General features: G+C 35.5%; 1 protein-coding gene across 1 annotated transcript in view; it reads right to left on the bottom strand.

Annotated features, from left to right (window-relative positions):
• Window positions 1-21,756, bottom strand: part of Lama2 (laminin, alpha 2) — a 544,126-nt gene that overhangs the window by 58,066 nt on the left and 464,304 nt on the right. Inside the window, exons 41-45 of the mRNA XM_013026778.1 lie at window positions 20,205-20,307; window positions 9,903-10,019; window positions 7,502-7,684; window positions 6,614-6,619; window positions 2,861-3,015 (exon numbers count right to left, since the gene is read on the bottom strand). Coding sequence (XP_012882232.1) covers window positions 2,861-3,015; window positions 6,614-6,619; window positions 7,502-7,684; window positions 9,903-10,019; window positions 20,205-20,307 — 564 coding nt within the window. The remainder of the gene's footprint in view (window positions 1-2,860; window positions 3,016-6,613; window positions 6,620-7,501; window positions 7,685-9,902; window positions 10,020-20,204; window positions 20,308-21,756) is intronic.

Below are 21,756 nucleotides of genomic sequence, written 5' to 3'. Positions count from 1 at the left end.
TTACATGAGCAAGGTAATGAGTACATTTCTTATCAAGCATTGTTGCCTCCTCCTTTGTTTTTCCCCTACCATCCCTTCCCTCCCACCTCCTCAACTACACTCTCCCCTCTAATTTCTTAATTAAGAAATGTCTTTCTTAATTTTAATATCATATATGTGTCATGTTTATATCTAGCTTATTACAACAACTGCATATTCAAATCTGAAAGTGTAATATTTAGTACAAAACTCAATCTAAAATTCACTGTTTTAAATTTCTACTGTTTCACAAAAAAATTAAAAAAAACTTGATTTAATTTCCACTTGTAAAGATGAACAAAACTTCCTTAAAATGAGTAGTCACTTTTCCTAGCATTACTTTCTACCTACTTTTCTCCTTGTAGTTTTCCTTTTGAGACATATAAGAATTTTGTCTTTTCATAAATGAGTGGGATGCTCTCACAAATTATTGAATATATGGGAAGATTTTACACAATGAAGGAATAAAAATATCAATATTTCCCCAATTGATAACTAAGCCAGAAATTGTGGCTAGTTGATTTATAAAAGACTATTATTCTCCTAGAGAGCTAGAATCACAAACTTCACACAGAATACAGACCAGTCTCCTCCTCTTTCTCATTTGTTTCCTGTCTCCTCAACCCCTTCCAGATTCATATCTAGAAAACTGCAGCTCAGACTGTACTATATTTCATGCTCAGAAATTTCCAGTTTATCTTACCAATGAGGTTCTTCCCAAGTACAATTTTTGACAAATGACAATCACTGCCTAATTTACTATCTTATAAGTAAAAACAAATCTGTTTTTTACTGACCTTTCTAAGTATTTATCAATTGCCCAATTACTCTCAACAAAATTGATGAGCTGATCTTATAACTTCCTTCCCTCTCTCTTCCTTGGCTCTAGCCGCTCTCTTGTGTCAGAATGGCCTCTCCTGTCCACCATGTCTGCTACCAAGAACTAATCCATTATGTGGCCTGGATCAAATCCTATCCTTTGGAAAATATTCTGACTCTACTAGAAGCTATCTTATCCTTTAGAACTTGGATAGCATGCCTTGGAGATCATGTAAAGAAGCATACTCTTCTTCATGATTTTAAATTTGTTTGTACACTGTCTTCTTCCTTCTATCATGTTATAAACTTTGTGAGCACAAGAACTGCTTCATTCTGCTTTTTGAAACTCACAACAAACAGTGTTGAGCAGAAAAGATGTTTTTTCTACACTAACTCTTAGATAAAATTCCAAACATCGTAACATCTGACTTCTTAGCTTGTGGTGTATATATACAACAATCACCTGTCAGCTACACTACGCAGTTTACATATTATAGGTGAATATGTCTCAGATCCTGTTTTTGCTTCCTGTACTAGCATCGTGGATAACACCATCTTCACTCATCATAATGAAATTTGCTGAGTTCTTTTTTTTTTTTTTATTTTATCAGTTGTGGGGCTTGAACCCTCGGCTCTTCAGCTCAAGACTAGAGCTCTACCACTTGAGCCACAGCGCCACTTCTGGTTTTCTGGAGGTTTATTGGAGATAAGAGTCTCATAGACTGTCCTGTCTGGACTGGCTTTGAGCCAAGATCCTCAGATCTCAGCCTCCTGATTAGCTAGGATTATAGGTGTGAACCACTGGTACCCGGCTGCTGAGTTCTTTTTCAAGATTCATCTTGAACTTAAATTTTGGCTTTGTTTAGAAGTCTTAGATATGTATAGGAAGAATAAAAGCACATAATATCACTCAGAAATGATATTCTTGGCCACTACTAAAAACACACAGTAAGAAAAAGGCTTTTGTAGTTGGATATAGTGGTACACACTTGAAATCCCAGCATTTGGAAGGCTGAGGCGGGAGGATCATGAATCAATACTAGTCTATTATATCAAACTTTTCTTATTATCGTAATTCAGACGTTATTTTAGAAAATAGAGTCTTTGAGATGGAAGACTCAGGTACCTAAATATTTTTGTTAAGAATTACAACATAAAGATTGTCTTCTTAAAACTCACTATATCTAAAACAATGCTGGGATGACTTCACATTGACTTTTAATTTGCTTGCCTCATTAGCATGCTGCTTTCTGGAAAGTTCTGTCTCCAAGTATCCTATCTAATTGGGTAAATATAGAGAAAACTGGTGAATCAGATATGTCCTGTTCTTACTTCAAAGTAAAAGGAATGTAGCTATTGCAACAAAAGTAATTTTTATTGTAGTTTGTATTCCATGTATTCTTTTGCATATATAGCATATAAAATAGTAACTGTTCTTTGCTATTTTTCATATATACCTTTTTCATTTATTTATGCTACAACTCTACTTGTTGGCTTTTTTGCTTTAATACTGAGCAAGACATTTTTATGCATGCCTACTTAGCATATAATAAGAAGTCTTTCACTTATATTAGCCTATTCAAACAATTGTAAAATATCAGAATTTCTTTTCTTTTTTTTTTTTTGTGGTCGGTCATGTGGTCTGAACTCTGGGCCTGGGTGCTGTCTTTCAGCTCTTCAGCTGTAGACTAGTGCTCTACCACTTGAGCTTCAGCCCCACTTCCAGCTTTTTCTGCTTATGTGGTGCTAAGGAATCAAACCCAGGGCCTCATGCATGCAAGACAAGCGCTCTACCACTGAGCCACCTTCCCAGAAAATATCAAATTTCTAACTCTAAATAGTAAATGGTGATTTCATACCTATGAAACACCTTTAAATGTTCAAAATATTTATAATTCCCTCCTTCCATCCTACCCCGAAATGCTTCCAGTTCAAGGAAGAGTCAGAGGTCATTCAATGGGGAAATTTGGGAGGAATATAGATTCTGAAAACAAAACAAAAACAAAGACAACCAAACACTTACAGAATTGGCTTGCTTTCGGGCTTGATTGATCAGTTCTTTTATCTCAGAGATATTTTTCTTTAAGTTATCTTCAAGTTCCTTAATAGGTTTGAGTTTATCTATCAGCCGATCAGCTTCTTGTTCTAGATTTTTCACAGTGGTATCTGCATCTGCAACTGCACAGAACAAAACCTACCAGTGCACACTGGGAAATCAGAAAGAGCAGCCCGATGCAACTGAGCTGTTCCATTGCTTTCCTGTGACAAAGCAAGCCTGTGACTGCTCATACTTGTGTGATAGCAAACGTGAATATTTTAGTCAAGCAGGCCAACAGAGGAGATATTAAAGAAAACTTTTGGCTTTGTGAGGAAGATGAAAATTAGCATTGAAGTTAGCAAATAGAATGAACTTAATTTAGTGCTTAATTTTTAGTTTCAGCACCAAAGCTAACCTTTATGGAACAGAACTTTAGTCATAGTAGTAAGAAAATGAAAAGCATCTTTAAAATGTCACCCAGTCTGTGTGTGCCTGAACTGTATTAAAATAGAGGTGGCGCACAAAATTGGTTTCCATTCTTCCCCCCCCCCCCACTGTCTGTCTTTGTGCATCTTTAACAGAGGAGCTATAAAAATGTGGCTTTAACATTCTGATGTCAAGCAACACGTAGACCGCGGGCCTCTGTAACCTTTAATTAAATCTTTCAAACTGTAGTTCAATTTCATTTTGAAGAATAGTTGATTATCTAGCACTATATAATAGGTACTATATTAAACTGCCATTTTTGTAGGCTAAGAAAAGCTTGAATATTGGTAGTTTCAAAAGACTCAACCATAAAATTATTTGAGGTTATGACTGCTCTGTAGTTTTTAGCCAGGGATATGTGAGGACATACAGCACATGGAAATCCAATTATTCATCCTCTGGGATCTGACAAGACTTATCCAAACTACTCCAGTTATAATTCAGGTGGGTGTGCATTATTAACTTTCTGTCACTGTGACCCTGATGAACAAGATCCTTGCCTGTATTAGACAGAATGGTGTGCTTTCTGACTGGCATTGGGCCACTGAATGAATCCTCAGGACTATATCAAGTGTGGTCAAATGGAGGTAAACTTTTCTTTTTCATCTAGGTTTTGGTCTTTTTTGTTTTTGTTTTTTAAAGAGCTGTCAGCCAGTCTCAGGGCCTTGTACTTGCCAGGCAAGTCCTTCCCACTGAAATAATCCCCAACTCTTCCTGTTGGTTTTGAAGTAGGTGCTTTGAAGGCATACTCGCATATATGTTGATAATGGTGTCTGTAAAGAACAAGGGTCTTTGATTAACTTTAAAGGAGTTGTTAGTCTGGCCCCAATGGCTCACTCCTATAATCCCTGATACTGAGACTCTTATCTCCAATTAATCAAAAAAGACAGAAGTGGAGCTGTAATTCAAGTGGTAGGATGCTATTCCTGAGGAAAAAGAAGCTAAGGATAGTGCCAGCACCAAAAATAAATTTTTAAAAAAAGTGTTGTTATATCGAGTACTGAGCATTTCCTTCCTGAAGTATAGATTATGTGGGTCAAAACTCTCATTACATAATGATACAGATAATATATGTCACCCTTTTGTCCTGCATTTGAATGAACTATTTGTTCACTTTACCCTTCCTTATATTCTCCAATGTTAAATTTTGTATTCTACAAATTACTCCATAATTGAGAAAAAAGCTGATTTAGATTTAGGTTCATCAGAAACAGAAAGACTAATTATGCAAAGACTATTCAAGCTTAGGTAAGTAAAAAGTCTTCCTCTTCTTCTTCTTTTTTTTTTCTAGTTCCCAAATGTTTTCACCAAATGCTTCAAAATTGAATCTGGAGTTTCCTTACCCCATACCCCTCTATTATCTGAAGTACTGTAAGTCATATGGAAATTATCTGCTTGAAGGTTTAAAAAAAATCACTGGTGATATTCAGTCTGATGCTTTTTGTACAGTAGTTTGTGAAAATGTTCTCATTTTCTTCCCTAATTATTTAACTCAGTAGATTTTAAAATAACATCTGAAGATAGATTTTTTGATAAGTTAATGCTTTTTGAGAAAATTATCTGTATTTTAAGGCTCTAAATTATATTAGCATAGAGATTTATCAAGTTCTACCTTACATGCTCACTTTTCTCCCTCACCTAGTTATCTATTCTTTAGAATTTTGCCCAGCTGTGCTATAGTTTTTTTTTTTTTTTTTGGGTTGGTCATGGGGCCTGAACTCTGGGCCTGGGTGCTGTCCCTCAGCTCTTCAGCTCAAGGCTAGCGCTCTACCACTTGAGTGTCAGTCCCACTTCCGGCCTTTTCTGCTTATGTGGTGCTGTGGAATCGAACCCAGGGCCTCATGCATGCAAGGCAAGCACTCTACCACTGAGCCACCTTCCCAGCCCCCTGTGCTATAGTTTTTAAAATTATACTTGCCAATCATTTAATTTTCAATCTTTAAATTCCTAAATATTTGCTTCTTGGGATTACCAGGTCTTTTTTACTTACTTCTACCTTATAATTCAGTAATTAGTGCTCTGGTGTTCTGGGTTTTTTTTCTTTGTTATTTTTATTTTTTTTATTTTTTGCAGTCATGGGGCTTAAACTCAGGGCCTGAGTATAATCCCTGAGCTTTTACCACTTTGAGCCACAGCTCCACTTCTGGTTTCCTGGTGGTTAATTGGAGATAAGAGTCTCATGCACTTACCTTCTTGGGCTGGTTTCGAACAACAATCCTCAGATCTCAGTATCAGGGATTAGGGATGGTAGGGGAAAAACAAAGGAAGGGGTAACAATGCTCCATAGGAAATGTACTCATTAACTTACTCATGTAACTGTAACCCCTCTGTACAGTATCTTTACAATAAAAATATACATTAAAAAAAAGAACCTTACATACTTTCCTGTCTAGACTGGCTTCAAAATGTGATCCTCAGATCTCAGCCTCCTGAGTAGCTAGGATTGCAGATGTGAGCCACTGGCACCCTGTTCAGTGTTGTTTCTTGTTTAGAAGTGTTGATATCAGTGCTTGTATAGTCCTGCAATAATCCATTTTTCACCAAGGAAAGCCTTGGATTTAACATTAGGACTTAGATTTTGATAGTTTGGATTTTATTATTATTATTTTCTAGTTGCTTGTAGTTTTGCTTTAGGCTTTCAATGTAAACTGTGACACATTCCAGAAAAAATATTTCTATATTTCAATAAGTTGTTTATTTGTTAATACCTAATTTTCCCATGCATTTCCCCTGATATGGAATTTGAAAATAACTCCTTAAAAGGAGCAGAAGATGGTCTTTAGAGAAAAAGAACACTAACAATCTTGTCTTAGTTTATTCCTAAGTGTAGGGAAGTCATTTGAACTTTGGTGGGGGAATGTGTAATATATATTCTATATATAACATGGAATATCAGGGAGTGTGTTATATATGTGTGTGTGTGTGTGTGTGTGTGTGTGTGTGTTGCATTACAGTACAGCTCAACCTGTGAAGGATTTCACTTTATACTTTTATGTGACTTATAGGCAGATATCTCACCATATTTCATAACATTATTAAAATAGTTTATATTAAGTACATCATCCATGTGCTACCCTTGTATAAGAAAAGAGTACTTATATAAACCAGCATCAATAAGGTGACAGTATCAAGAACAGCTATGTAAGGTTTAAAGCAGTAGCAAACCACAGAGGCATGCAAAGCTAATGCCCTTGACAATAGCCACTGAAGCATAAAAGTTACGAAAAGGCATGCAAATAAACATATACATACTGATTTCTGCAGGCAAGTTCATATGGAGATAAAATAAAAAGACATTAGAAAGTTCATGAAGAAATATTTTTTACAGCTAATAAAGTAGTGACATGGATAAAAATGTTACTTTTCATAGAGGTTCTTTTTATAATGTACTCTATGTAAATAATTACTATCCAATAAAATACATCATTTAGAGGTCATTCCCACTAAAAGAAGTATTCTTTGTTATGTTATATTAAGGCATAAAACAGATAAATTTAATTATTGGCTACAGATAATATCCACACATTTACAACATATTCTAACCAATATCACCCCCTCTATTATTCTTTGTTCTCATATACCAATAAATCCACAAAAAGTCAATAAAACTTGATGCAATATATAAAGTATGTCAAGACATGGTCTTTACAAAACTAGATAAAGGGTTTATTCATTTACTGGAAACATCAGATCATTGAAATCTAAATAAATAAGCTTTCAATGCTAATGTATTTCAAGTTGATAGAGTTTTCACATCTTGTTCTACCTAACAAGCTTTCCAGTGAGTGGGATCCTTACACTTTGTGTCACACAGCACTGTGATTATAAATGTGTCATTTTCGAAGTACAACTGCATTTCAATTACAAGAAGAGATTAAAAACTCTTTGTCATCACTATATTAAAAATCTTGCAGTTTGGGAATTCTTGATCTCCTCTTGATTGGATATCCCTGCATAGAGAAAAGGACCTGAGCAGAGCTGGCAGACTTGGATGGTCACTCTGGAAGAGACAGACTTTCATTCTTGTACCCAGACTAAGGAGGAGATTTTTTTCCAGCTCTCCTACCATTTGTTCGCCTAGGATACTTTTATAGTATAAAGAAATAAATGACATCATCACAGTGAAAAAGGAGATCTTACTGTTTCTGGAAGGATCTTTTACAACCGCATTTGTTTTAGCCACGCTGTCTGCTAGTTTATTGTAATTTTGCTTCAGGCCATCAAGGTTCTGGTGGAGCTGTTTAATCTGGGCCAGTACATCTTTTGCTGTGTCGTTGGCTTGTCTGGCTTTGTCCTTAATAGCTTGCAGTTTTGAGGCTGTGTCTGTCAGCAGAAGAAGGTACACGAAACAAAACAAAGGGTCTGAAGTTGGTATTTTAATTCATACTTGTCAAAGTGACTCTGTGGCTGGCTGACCGCAGAGACATATTTGTAAAGGGAAAGGCTCATTCAGTTGTAGCAAATGAAGCAAATTTTTTAGCTAAATTAAATTTTCTCAGGGACCTTTGCTATGAATACCTGATTAGCTTTTAAAACAGCAAAGCAATTATTCTAATATGCACTGTCTAAAGGTGGGTTGTGATTTGCTGCTGAACATATTAAAAAGAGGAATTTATCCACAGCAGTCATAGAACTTCATCCAAATTAAGTTTAAGATTAAATCTGCATTTCTAGAAGGGAAGAATGAATGTTTCAATTTTAGGATACAGAGACCTTTTTAGGACTGTTAGCCTAGGTGTTTATATATTTTTATTTGATTTTAGCACTAAATTTTCTTCTGTTCTTAACATTCAAGAGTAGACACAAAAATATAAAAAGTTACAAATTAGCTTTTTAGTGTTAAAGAAAAAACATTTAATTTTTAAGATTTCATATGTTGAATAACTGTGTGTAAGTATTCCCCGATTACAATTTTTACATAAAACATATATCCTTTTGTGCTTTGCCTATGAGATTTCTCCTTTAGGAGAATGCCTGGTCTCTGAAGCGAGGGCTTTGGGGAGATAATTGGATCACAAGGTCTCTGATTTCATTCCTGGATTAGCCATTAGCAGATTCATAATTTGATGGAGTTATTGGGGAGGTGGTGAAATTAGGAGGTGAAGTATTGTTAGAAGTATGTTATTGGGGTTGTGCCTTTGAAGGGTATTACTTATGCCCACCTATTCATCTCCCTCTCTGTTTCCTGCTACCACAAGATGAGCAGGCTCCTCTGCCACATCCTCTGGTCACCATGGTGCTCTGGCTCACTATGGGGTCCATCGCATTGACTGGGGCCCATGGACTGAACCGTCTGAAACTGATGCCTAAATAAATCTTTTCTTTTTTAAGTTGTTTATGTCAAATGTTTTATCAGAGTAAGGCAAAGTGACTGGTACAATGATACATTGATATGTACAGTTGCAAACTAGTGCATGGAGCTTAGTGGGGCAGATCATAGATGCTAAAGGCAAACTTTGAGATTCAAATCTCATAAATGCTTAGTTAGACAAGGTCTATAATATCATGTCTGTTTTCCATTTGGAAAATGAAGATAAGAATGCTATCCACTTTGTGGTATTAGTATGAGAAAACATATACTACATAAGCATATTATGTATGTGGTTGCAAATATTGTAACATGCTAATAAAATTCAAAGTAATAACCCTAAAATATGTACTTTCAGAAGGCAATACTAATCAATAATCTCAAATAGTTCTAGTAGGTAGAAAGGTACTATATATATTAAGATATATAACATATAGCATAACCAAATCATATGGTTTGATCACTAGTATTTTTGAAAGCTGGAACAGCTAAGGAATTATTTTTTGTGTATGTATGTGACAGTCCTGGGGCTTGAACTCAGGGCCTAGGCTCTGTTCCTGAGTTTTTGTGCTCAAGGCTAGCACTCCACCATGTGAGCTGCGGCTCTACTTCTGGCATTTTGCTGGTTGATTGAAGATAAGAGTCCCATGGACTTTCTTGAGCAGACTGGCTTTGAACTACAGTCCTCAGATCTGGGACTCTTGAATAGCTAGGAGTATAGTTGTGAGCCAACAGTGACCAGCAGGAATTAATTTTTACCAAGATTAATATATGGAAATATCAACTGGCTCTCATCTTATTGTAGAAACTATAAACTGACCTGTGAAAGTGCCTTGAGATTTTCTTTTTGAGAACAATTCTGTATGATTTTATTCTTCACCTCTAATACATGATTTCTTGAACTGAGACTTAGGGATAATAACACAATGTTTATATACTCTATTCTGTAATATTCTCCTGTTGATGCCAGATAATGGCATGATGCTGAATGTGGTATAATTTCTAATTCTCCAAAAGGAAATTTATAAGAGGGCCATTATCAAATTTCTTGACAAGGGGTTAGAAGCATGGACCAGATGATAGTGTTGGCCACTGACCCTTCAAGTTCCAGTCTTGAACAAAAGTAAATTTCTTAAAACAGTACAAGTGTATTGTTAAAAAATGTTAGAAGTTAACAATATTCTTCAAAAGTTCAGATCATTTGATGCCTTGTGCTGTGACCTGAATGTTTACCATTTGGAATGGCTGACAATTTTCCCATGGTGTCATTCACAGCTCTCAAGAGATCATCATTTCTAACGTCAGCATTATCTAATCGGGTTGTCAAATCATTTAGACGGTTGTCATTTTCTGTGAACAGAAACCAAAAAAAAAAAAAGACAAATCAAGTTTAATCATCTATGACATTATTATATTTGACTATGTAGTTGCAGGTTATCTTAATATAGAATTAACAGAATTAAAGAGCCAACATCATTCATTTATTGTTATCTGCTTATAAATATGTTTATTTATGTCATATGTTCATTGTTTATGAACATATGACATGTTCAACATTCAATCCATTACATTTTCTTCCTCATATCTTATCTTTGACTAATCTGAATGTTTCCTATAGATTAGAAGCCTTCAAAGAATCAGCCTTTTACTATGTGTGTCATGGCTATCAATTTTATTTACATTAAAATATTAGTAGTAATAAAATGGATAACTGGAATGCTTTCCAAAGTCTTATTTGTGGTAGTTTAGCAATATCCCTTTTCTCAGTAAATAACATTTTATTAATATTCATTTGAAGCAAAAATGAAAATCCAAGGAAAAGAACAAAACATCTATGATAAATTGTCATTTTTCATAGAGAACACAGTATTTTTTATAAATTGCCTCAAATAGGCTTTATGAAGTTTTTTCTTTCTACTTGAATGTGCCTTATTTAACATTCGAAAATATTATTTAAAAGTGATCACTTAATATTAAAAGTATGAAGCTCCAAGTTGATTTTCAAAATTCTGTGAACTACAAGCTAGGCTAGTATATAGTGTAGCGATAACTAGGAATTATGGATTTTGAGTTTAACAATATAAAATCTATGAAATCATTTGGGAAAGAAAAAAGATTGAACTCATTAATAAAAAGTGTAAGTTTAAAAAGGTTATTTAGCAATGTCTCAAACCACTATGTATCTTAAGATTGTATGCAGTTAATTACCTGTCTTCTTTTTTACACATAATTTAGTAGCAAACAGTGGAAACAAAAGACATAATTCACAAAAACCTATGCTTTCCACAATATCATCTTCTTCTGAAGAGTGAATAAAGCAGAGTATATTTTGAATATATGCTTCCTTTTCTTTTTCTTTTCTTTTTTGATGGTTGTTAGGGTTGAAGTCAGAAACTTGCTCTTCATAGGCAAGCACTCTTATCATTTGAACCACATCTCCAGCCATTTGTGCTTTTTAGCTATTTTATTATTCATGTGTGTGTTTTTTCTAGGAGTTGATATTCAAAAGTTAAATCTTGATTTGAGGACTGTGTTTTGGTTCTTAGCAACTGAAATTTCCAAAAATAAGCAAACGTGATTAGCAAGGACAGAGCAAAACATCTGTGAAATTATGGTTTTACAAAATTGCAGCAGACTGACTGTGAACGATAATCCTCCTACCCACACCTCTTGCATAGTGAGGATTACAGATCTATACTTCCTGAGATATGGCCTTGGAGATAGGGTCTTGTAAACTGTTTTGGCTAGCTGTCCTTGAAATTCTATCTCTACTTTTCATGTATCTGATATTAAAGGCATAAACCACCACATTCAGCTGCATTAATATATTCTTATTTTCTTTTTTCATAACTACAATCTTAATTGCTTATAATGCCATAATATTGATTTCCTTGGAAGATGCACGCTAATGGCTTAAATTAATTCTAGGGAACAAAAAGTATAAATAAAAGTCTTCAAGTGAAAAGGTACACTGAAAAAAATGAAGAAAGAGATCATGTCCTAGCTGCTCCTGGCCAGGATTGGCTAGCATTGAGCAATATGATGGCAAGCAGCCATCATATTGTGTTTGCTACATATTACAGGGATATTACAATAACCATGATGTCAAAACCATGGATGAATTTAGCAGACAATTGGTACAGTCAAGCTTCCCTCATCTCTATTGCATCATCAATTGTTTTCTCTCTTATTTTTTCTCCCTTTTTTGTTTATAAACTTGGTCACAGTTAAAGACCTTAAGGGAGAGCATATAAGCATTGTCCATGCAAAATGCTCTATTTTTTGAGGATAATGGGTAAGACATAAGGATAGGAAGCATTCAATAAGGTAAATAAGAACAATCAATAACAAGTTTATGTAAAACATTAGACATTATCATAATTATACAGCTGCAAAGCAAAGAAATAGCAAATGATTTCTCATCTCTGAGGCTGGGAAAGGTCAAATATCTGAGAATACTAGATGTCCACAAAAGTGATGGTGGATGGGAAAATTGATGCTATATTTCAAGAGCAGTTTAATAAATATATTGAAATTTTAAACAGATAGGTACTTGGCCTGACAATTCTACTGCTAGAATTCTATCTTATTATATACTTGTAAAAGGACATTGCCAGTGTCCTGGTACCCACTTGTAATCCCAGCACTCAATAGGTAGAGGAAAGAAGCTCACAACAACCTGTAGGCCAGCCTGGGCTACATAGTAAAATCTTATCTCAAGAATATATTAAAATGTTTATATATTATACATATAATATATAATTTAGGATATACATTAGTTCCTTATTTGTCATAGAAAATTAACATAATACATAATACAGTATTAGAGTACTTTGATCAATATTCAGGAGATTAAGATCGATGAGAAGTAACACATTTCTTATCTTGAGCCCATGAATTTTGGGATGGTTTATTATGTAGAGGTAGTGATAGAACAGATCACGTGAGCACTCATCTTTCTCTCAGTTCAACACATTGTGGGATCTCTTCATACTGCACATCTCCTCAGTCACTGTTACTTACCATTGTGCTAGAGGGTTGGAGAATAACCTGAATAACACTGTTCGTAGGAAATACGCTTTTAAATCAAGATCTCAAGTCATCTCAAGCTTGTGCCTTTTCTCTGAGAAAAAGGTTAGGTGATACTCATTGTTTAATAATACTGGGGACTCAGAACCAATTGCTTAAGCTAACATATCTTGTTCTTCCTCTAAGTGAAAGAAGCCCTAGGAATTCCAAATGTAAATGTTGTACATTTCGATTCTTCAAGCAATTACTTTACTAAAAATTTAACCCTCTACAAGAACAAAATTTAATAAATGCAAACTCTATTAAAATATATATGGAATGTCCATGTAATGGTATATGTGATATATCCTTTAGCAAGAAGTAGATGTGTAGGTATGGGTTTAAAATAATCCTCAAGACCTTCCCATGAAAATAAGCAAGGCACATCACATGTAATGACATATGTACAAATATTTGACAGGGTGGTGTCTGGCAACCAGGTTGGGAAGAACATATCTAAAATCCTTCACTGCACTCAACAATGGGTAGAAACCAAGAAAGTGGAATTACAAATGGTATTCTAAGATCTCTCTCATTTTATACCTGCTTTTACTAGTCAAATTGTTTTCTCTACACTTGTACTTCTTTTGTCTAGAAATAAAGTATTGAGGCATTTGGGGAAGAGTGACATTTGCCATCTTGTGTTGTTTGCCCGCACTAGGACCATGATTTTTATTACTTTCTTGGTACCCAAAGCAGACAGGTCAGGACAGAATATATTCCTGTGAACAGAGCCAGAACTGTTTTGATTGGAGGCTGTATATCAGGTTCATTAGAGGAGCAGTGAAAAATAATCCTTGTCTTTATTGACCTTCATCTGGAAAGAGGCACATAGGCAAAGAAAGAAAGAGGATTCTTGCACTATCTTTGTTCACAGTGAGAATGTGTAATGGACATATTAATTAAAGACCAATTCATTTCATGTAAAAGTATTTATAGGCGGCCCTATTAAACTAGGGCTATGCTATGCATAATCATGGTTATACCACAGATTAAACCAAAGTAAAGCACCTAATCTTGTTAAAGGTGTCTGCTTTTAAGCAAATCAAAGAAACAATATTACTGAAAAAATCAGACACAAAGTAGTCCAGCAAAGTATAAATCTAAACCATCAATATGTTCATTTCAGTTACTAATATACTTCCTATTCTAGTCCATCAAAACAATCCTTATAAGTAACTGAGTTCTTTTGCCTGTTAAGTATAACTCATCTTTATTTAATACTTCTTCTATTTTCCCTATGTGTGTTAAAATTGAAATCATTGAAGAGGTTACCCCATGTAGACTTTGTGAAATACAGCTATGTGGCAATGGTGGTGAGATGTATGCGTTGCTTAAGAATGATCTTCAAAAATTAGTGCAATAAAACTCTAGATATTTCCCTTATTAGTTCTAGATTGGATTTTATTTTTTAAACAATGAAGTATTCTGGCAAGCAAGATATTCATATACAATAAAAGAGCCATTAATTTAAAGAACATCATCTGGTTTATACCATCTTGTGCATTCTAACAGCAAATACTGACTTAAAATGTCTGGCCAACTATCAGAGAGAGGGTGAGCTGAAGAATATTTTGACTGTTGTCTTTCCAATTTTACAGCAATATTGTTTTGTGGCAGTCCTGAGGCTTGTACTCATATCCTAGGCATTTTCCCTGAGCTTTAGTGGTCATGCCTAGTGTTCTACCAGTTGAATCACAACTATACTTCCACTTTTTTGGTGGCTAGTTGGAGATCAGAGTCTCAGAGACTTTCCTGTCAGGGTTGTCTTCAAACTGTGGTCCTCAGTTCTCAGTCTCCTGAGTAGCCAGGATTACAGGCATGAGGCATTGACACCTGGCTACAGGAATAATTTCGATACTCTCTTTTCTGTTCCAGAAACTTTAAATGTCAATACACAAAAGTAAGATATACACACACTGGCTTTTCTAATTTTTGTTTCTCAATTATTTTACGCTAATTTATTTTTTAATTTATCTTCCTTTCATTGGCTATTTTTCTTTGAATAGTTTCTTGAATATTTTATGTCCAGGCTACATCATTTGTACCATGGGCAGGTGTACGTGAGTAGCAATGCATACAAGAACTGATGATTGGGAAAGAGGAATCTCACAAAACTATAGCAAGTTCATTGTAGCACTAGTCACCATAGCCTAAGTATGGAAGCAGACTAGATGCCTCTTAAGGGACACATGGATCTAGAAACTGTGGCACAAATACACAATGAGTTTTACTCATCCACTAGAAAGAATGATATTGTACCACTTGTAAAGACACGAAGAGACCTGGAAAAAATTTTGCCAAGAAAGTAACTCAGGCCCAGAGAAACAAAGGACACATTTCCCATCTTATGTAGAAGCTAAATTTAGCTTATAATTTTTATAAGTAAATATGTGGAGTAGTATGCAAGTATACACAAATGTACTAAATGAAATATGGTAGATTCAAGGGAGAATTCATATAGTGAAATTCCTTTGGGTAGAGGAGGGATGGGTGAGATTGTTGGAAAGAGTGACAACAATCAAGATGACTTGCATTCATAAACTGTTTGGCCAAATGGCAATGCCTTTTTTTAAACTATTAAAGATAATTAAAAAAACCTAAATAAATAAAAGAATAAAAAACTACTCATGTCTGTAATCCTAACTGCTCAGGAGGCTGAGATCTGAGGATTGCAGTTCAAAGCCAGCCTGAGAGTCTGTGAGACTCTTATCTCCAATTAACCACCAGAAAACTGAAAGTGGCGCTGTGGCTCCCAGTGGTTTTGCACTAGCTTTGAGCAAAAGGAGCTCAGGGACAGCACCCAGACCCTGAGTTCAAGGCCTATGATCAAAAACAAACAAAAAGAATAAAAAACTGTAGCTACGTATAAAATCTAGACAAATAACTACTCTAACAATGGCTAGAGATGAAAAGAAGATGACATCTTTTGTACCTGAAGGTAAGATGTACAGAAAGTTGTATGTGGACTACATTGTTATTTATTGATATTTCAAAGGAAATCGAACCTGATTCTTTACCTATAATTTTTGGGAGATCAAGGAAAAGATCCAATGTGTAATCCTTAGCTATATCCTTTAGGGTTTCTACCACTTACTTTTTGATTTAAAAATAAAACACCCAATAGCAATAGCCACATCTATCTTTTCTCTGAATGCAACATCCACCAAACCTCAAAGGTACCACACATGTGTTTTGGCTCTGATCCTCTTTCTCCCCGTTTCATTTTTATCCTCACTTATTAGAAAGGTATATGAGTTTTGAAAAGACAGGGATCAAAAAGTAAGGGAATGGGAGTTGTGGCTCAGGTGACAGGGCTCTAGGTATCATTCCCAGTACAGCAAAATAGATAAAACAAACAAAAACAAATAAAGGCAGGAATTAGCATGTTCTTTTGTATTGAAAACATATATTATAGTTCAATGCAGTTAAAATAAAACTGATGCTGAACTATGTTATGGAAGATCTCAATAACTGCTCTACACAATTGCTTTGATCATTAAAGATTCCTTCTGAAAAGTACTATTTATTAAAAAGTAGTATGTATGCTTCAATAGAATCATTATTGGAATTAGAGTTGGAAGGTCTGGGCTTAAATGTCATCTCTGTCCCTATGTGTCTGTCCTTCATATAACTGCCAAAAGAAATAAATTAGAGGGTGTATGAGTAAGTACTGGATTTACCCTAGGCCCTGAATAAAAGGTGATGCATTTATATTGTTAGATTATTGCTCTAAGTTATTTGACCAGTTTTTAGTAATGTAAATAAATCTATGACTTTATTTAAACAGCTTGCTCAAGATGCTTATTTGCTTCCTTTTATATTTACTAGGTTTATGTAATAGATCACTTATGTGGTTAAATATCAAGGCAATTTTCATGAACTTTAGTGGAAATGTTCAGTTTAATGGTTACTCCATCTAGTTAAGTTTATTGAATATAGTTTTTACTTTTTTATTCATATAAACAGGTCATAAATAAGTACCTTGACAGAATTTTCCAGCCACCAGGGTGAGTTTCTGCTCTTACATTATGAATATCTGGTGAAATGTTTAACTCTGAACTATAAAAGAAAGGTGTCATAGAATCCCAATTTCTGATTCTAAAGAAAGAAGTGCAGATGAGTGTTGAGCTCAGATCTCATTTCCTCTGCAGACCTTTCACTAAGAGGACATGGAGGAACTTTGAAGGTGTGATTCTCATGCTGGGTTGGGATGTGAGAGAGTAGGTCTTCACTTTTAGGGAATATTCCCTGCATCTTAGCCATTATATTGCCACTTTGTTTTGACCTCCTAACATGAGCAAATTCTGTATTAATTTTGTATGCTTTCACTGTTTATTCCAAAGGAGCAGTCAATTTTGCATTAGGGATGAATATTTTTTTGTTTTTAGTTTTGGTCAGAAATACACTGCTGCATTATCCTCAGGTTTGGAAATAGATCTTTATATTTCACATAAAATCTTATATATTTTTCCTTAGTCATAAATATTGTCATTTGTCTTGGTCTAAGACAAACACTAGGACTAAAATTAGGGAAGTAAAGAAAATTGCAGATACTCCCTACCAGATAAGATCTACAACTTCAGGGCCAGTATTCCCAGACATCTTATACACCATTCATGACTTTGTCCCTTGCCTGCATGTATTTCACAACAACCTCAGCTGACTATTTTATTGACAAAACTTCTTTTTCCTCTGTAAAGCAGTACTAATTCACCTGGTGGCATTAATTCACTCTCCAACTCTTTCAATCATCAGTTTTGTCCCAGGCCTCAGCTCTATCAATGAGATAATATTTCTCTTCCTAGACTATTCAGTCAGCACAATGTAGACTGCCTTCAAAACTCAAACACGCACTAGGGCACATTTACTTTTAACAGATGTATATTCAAAAATTAAAAAGCCAAACAAATGGCTCCTGGCAAGTTCAGTCTCCTGCCAGGCAAGGACAGCATAAAAATGGCAGAGAGCAGCAGTAAGTCATTCATGACTGCAGCTCAGGAACTGACTGAGTTGTAGAACTAAACCAGGCAACAAATTAGAAATATGGAAGGACGCTGGCCCCGCCATTTTTATTCCTTCTAACTCCAGGCACCACAGAGAGAGAAATGACTAAATCTCTATTTTAATAGCTGCTGTCAAGAGTTTTGCTCTGTAGGGTTTATTTCAGCAGTTCTCGGTGGTAATATATGACATTTTCCTGATTAACAGCCATTTTATAACCTGTGTAATTGGCCACAAATCAGGGAGATGTCATAATGTAGCAAGAAAACATTCCCATCTCCGTCATGGCCATGGCTTGGTTTTCTGGAAGAGTTATTGCTTGAGTAGTTTGTGGGTTTTCATTACTTTAAATAATGTACTACCTGCAGTGCAAAGAAAAGATATTTAAACTAATGAACATCTCTGCCTGCTAACCTTTTCTTCCACCCTTGTTCCTGGATTCCTCAGATTTTTTTTTTTGGCAAATGCTAAAAATGGAATTTTTATAACAGACATTCTGGAGGGAAGCGAGGCCAAGAAAAGTTTGGAAGTAGAATGAGGTGTGGAAGGCACTCAGTGCAGGTGTGAAATTTAAAGGCAAACACACAGAAACTTACCAGTCAAAATGCAATTGTTTGTTGTACTAGAGATTGAACCCAGGGCTTTGAACATGCTAGGCAAGTATGCTGCCTTTTGAGTCATGACACCCCGGCCCCAGCACAATAGAAATATTTTAACGCATTGTTTTAAATGAGAGAGAGAGAGAGAGAGAGAGAGAGAGAGAGAGAGAGAGAGAGACAAGAGAATCATAGTGAGAGGACTGGGTGAAAAAAGCTAGAGATCTTACATCAAAGAACAAGTGTTGTATTGTGCTATGTGCCCTCTAATGCTAGGAATGTGAGAAGCCTACATAGAAGATCATGATCTAAGCCTGGATTGGACAAAAAATCTGAGACACTACCTGCAAAGTCACTAGGGCATAAAGGGCTAGGACTTGGCTGAAATGATAGAGTGCTTGCTTCCAAAGGTAAGGCCCTGAATTCTAACTACACTGCTGCTCCAAAAATGCCCCCTTCCAATCAAAAAAAATAAGTGGTCTGTGAAGGTATGTACCTCTATGCATCAACTACACAGAAGGCTGAAGTAGGAGCTATCACCCACACAGAATTATGCAGGTAGGGAGTTTTCTTTCACTTGTGGTACAAAACCCAAAGCATCTTACTATCCAAGTGCTATCTACTCTACAGACAGTTTTCAGCATTCCATTTTATCCACTATCAGAGACCAAGTTATGACAGTTAAAGTATATAAATTATAAATTTGTTTTAAATCTTGTTTTCTTTTTTAGAGTAAAGCCAATGCCAATCCTTTTCTTTAAACACATAATAATTTCCCAATTTGAATTAGTCAATATGGTGTACACAACAAGTTCAAAGTTAAAAAAGAAAATCCCATCTTTCTTGAAATGTATAGCTGTAGTACTTTGATAAATCTATGGGAAAGTCTAGTGTAGGAGGGAGGCAAGGTTGTTAGTTTCTTGGAGAAGGTATCATCTCAGCTAAATCTTCCTTTCCCTCTTTCTCGCTCTCCCTCTCTTTCTCTCTCTCAATAGTTTTGCTACATAGCTCTGACCAGCCTTGAATTTCAAGCCACAGTCCTCCTGCCTCAGTCTTCCAAGTGCTGGCAGGCTATATCTTGAAGCTCTGGTGGAAGGCAGGTAGACAAGATATGGTGGATGAGGCATTCTAAGGAGAAGAAACCACACTGTGAACACAGTGACTCTTGGAAAGGGAGCATATTTGGAGGACTGACGGCTATTTTAAGTAGATTAGGGAAGTGAATGCAAACCTACTGACAAGGGTTGGACTATACAGAAAAACAAGGCATAACTCAAGTGAAAGACAGGTAATCCTTCAATGAAGTAATAATATCATTGCTGATATTGAGAACAGCAATGTTGATGAACATAGTGTTAGCACAAAACATAGAATATGCCAGGGCAGATGCTTTATTCACTTTGATATTTTAAAATCAGGAATGGAAATCCATGAAAAGGTGCATTTAAAATGTTGAAAATATAGAATCCATGACCAAAGTAAAAGCTTCGCAGGGACGATAATGCCACATTAGCCTAATTTAGCTAGAGTCATTTTTGAAACCACAAGCAAGTAGAATTTAGTACCTTACAAATTTATACTACCAAAGATTGCTAATCTTTAGACATAAATGAAAGAATGTTGTAGAGATGAGATTAAATTTTTGAAATGTGAATATTAGGTTAAATTTATTAAGTGAGAAAATAAAATGGGAATATAAAGCATTACAGAACTCACCAGGAAGTTTCCTTAGCTTATATCCAGAATACAGAATGATTATGAAAGATATGCCAAAACAATTTGATTTTTTAATGGTATATTAGAATAATCTCCTTCCCCCATTACAATGCAATTGATTTGAATAGATTCAAAAGTTTTGCCTACTAACCTTTTAGGTCATTTGCTAACTTCTTGGCCTCATTAAGAATCTTGAAGCTTTTTTGAAGAGAGCCTTTGGCATCTTCCTTTAGTAAGCCCTGAGGACTCGTTGCCTGTGGACAGAAAAGGAGGAGTCAGGTCTCTACAACCATATCCTAATGGAATAGAGACATCTGGAAGGCTGTTGGAACTCCGAGTTAACTGCCTCATTATAGATTTAAGATTGTAAACTATCAGTACAAATTTAGTACTCAAAATCTGCTTATCAGGAGTTGGGAAGGTTGAGACCAGAATGATAGAATTATAATGTGAAAGCGACAGTTACAGCGAGTGGGGATGGCTAGGTCATTGGTATTTTAGCAATGAAAAGGAGAAATTAGAACATGATACTGAAATGAAGAGATAACGTGCCTCAAAATATGATGGGGGGCAACGTGCTCAGAAGTCAAGCAGATCAAGAACTCAAAGCATCACTAATTTTTTATTGTAAAAATACTGTACAGAGGGGTTACAGTTACATGAGTAAGGTATGGTGTACATTTCCTATCGAGCATTGTTACCCCCTCCTTTGTTTTTCCCCTACCATCCCTTCCCTCCCCACTTCCCCAACTTCTCCCTCCCCAACCCCGAAGTTGTAAAGTTGGTTTTCAACATGGTGTATTCTACATCTCATTGTTACAATGGGGCAACCTGTTTTCTTGTTTCAGCATTTTGTTATTTTCCTTCCCCTCTCTAAATTGGAAAAATGTACATACAAAATGCAGGGCACCGGAATCTAATACACAGGGGTTATACAATAGAGGAAAGAACATAGAAAAGAAACAAAAAAAATCACATAGTACATTAAAAACAACAGCAACGAAGATAAACCCTCTGTCTCCATATCTTGGGGTTCATTTCATTTACCATCATCTTATGTGGTCATATGTACATAGCTTTTGACCTTTTTTGCATATCTGGTAAGATTATCCTAGATTTAAACTAGTTATTGCAAATAAGGGAAACCATGGGACCTATGTTTCTTTGGGCCTGGCAATCACTAATTTTTATAGCAATGTACATCTCATCCAACTTGATATATTCCCTTGGTATTAAAACAGAATAATATTACTCTCTTGGTGTGTGTGTGTGTGTGTGTGTGTGTGTGTGTGTATGTGTGTGTGCGCACGCATACATGCACATGTGCCTGAATATTGTTCCTCAACTTTTGTGCTCAAGGATAGTGCTCTACCACTTTGAGCCACAGCTCCATTTCTAGCTTATTGGTAGTTAACTAGAGTTAAGGATTTTACAGATATTCCTGCCTGGGCTAGCTTTGAACCATCACCTTCAGATAGCCTCCTGAATAGCTAGGATTACAAATGTGCACCACTAGTACCCAGAACTGCTCTCTTTTCAAATGAATCTCAAAGCACCAACACACAGACTTCTAAATGACAGTCTCATAGCCACAATCATCTCCAGCAAAGATGCATTTGCGAGGCTTAGATTAATAGAGGTGACACAGAGATAATAGAAGGGGAAAAGGATCATTTAACTTGGCTGTCTAGTTATCCATTTTA

The sequence above is a fragment of the Dipodomys ordii genome, unplaced genomic scaffold (assembly GCF_000151885.1).
Source record: "Dipodomys ordii isolate 6190 unplaced genomic scaffold, Dord_2.0 Scaffold97, whole genome shotgun sequence".
Taxonomy (NCBI): domain Eukaryota; kingdom Metazoa; phylum Chordata; class Mammalia; order Rodentia; family Heteromyidae; genus Dipodomys; species Dipodomys ordii.
The sequence above is the reverse complement of the archived record's forward strand: the minus strand, read 5'-3'. Positions and strand labels throughout refer to the sequence as shown.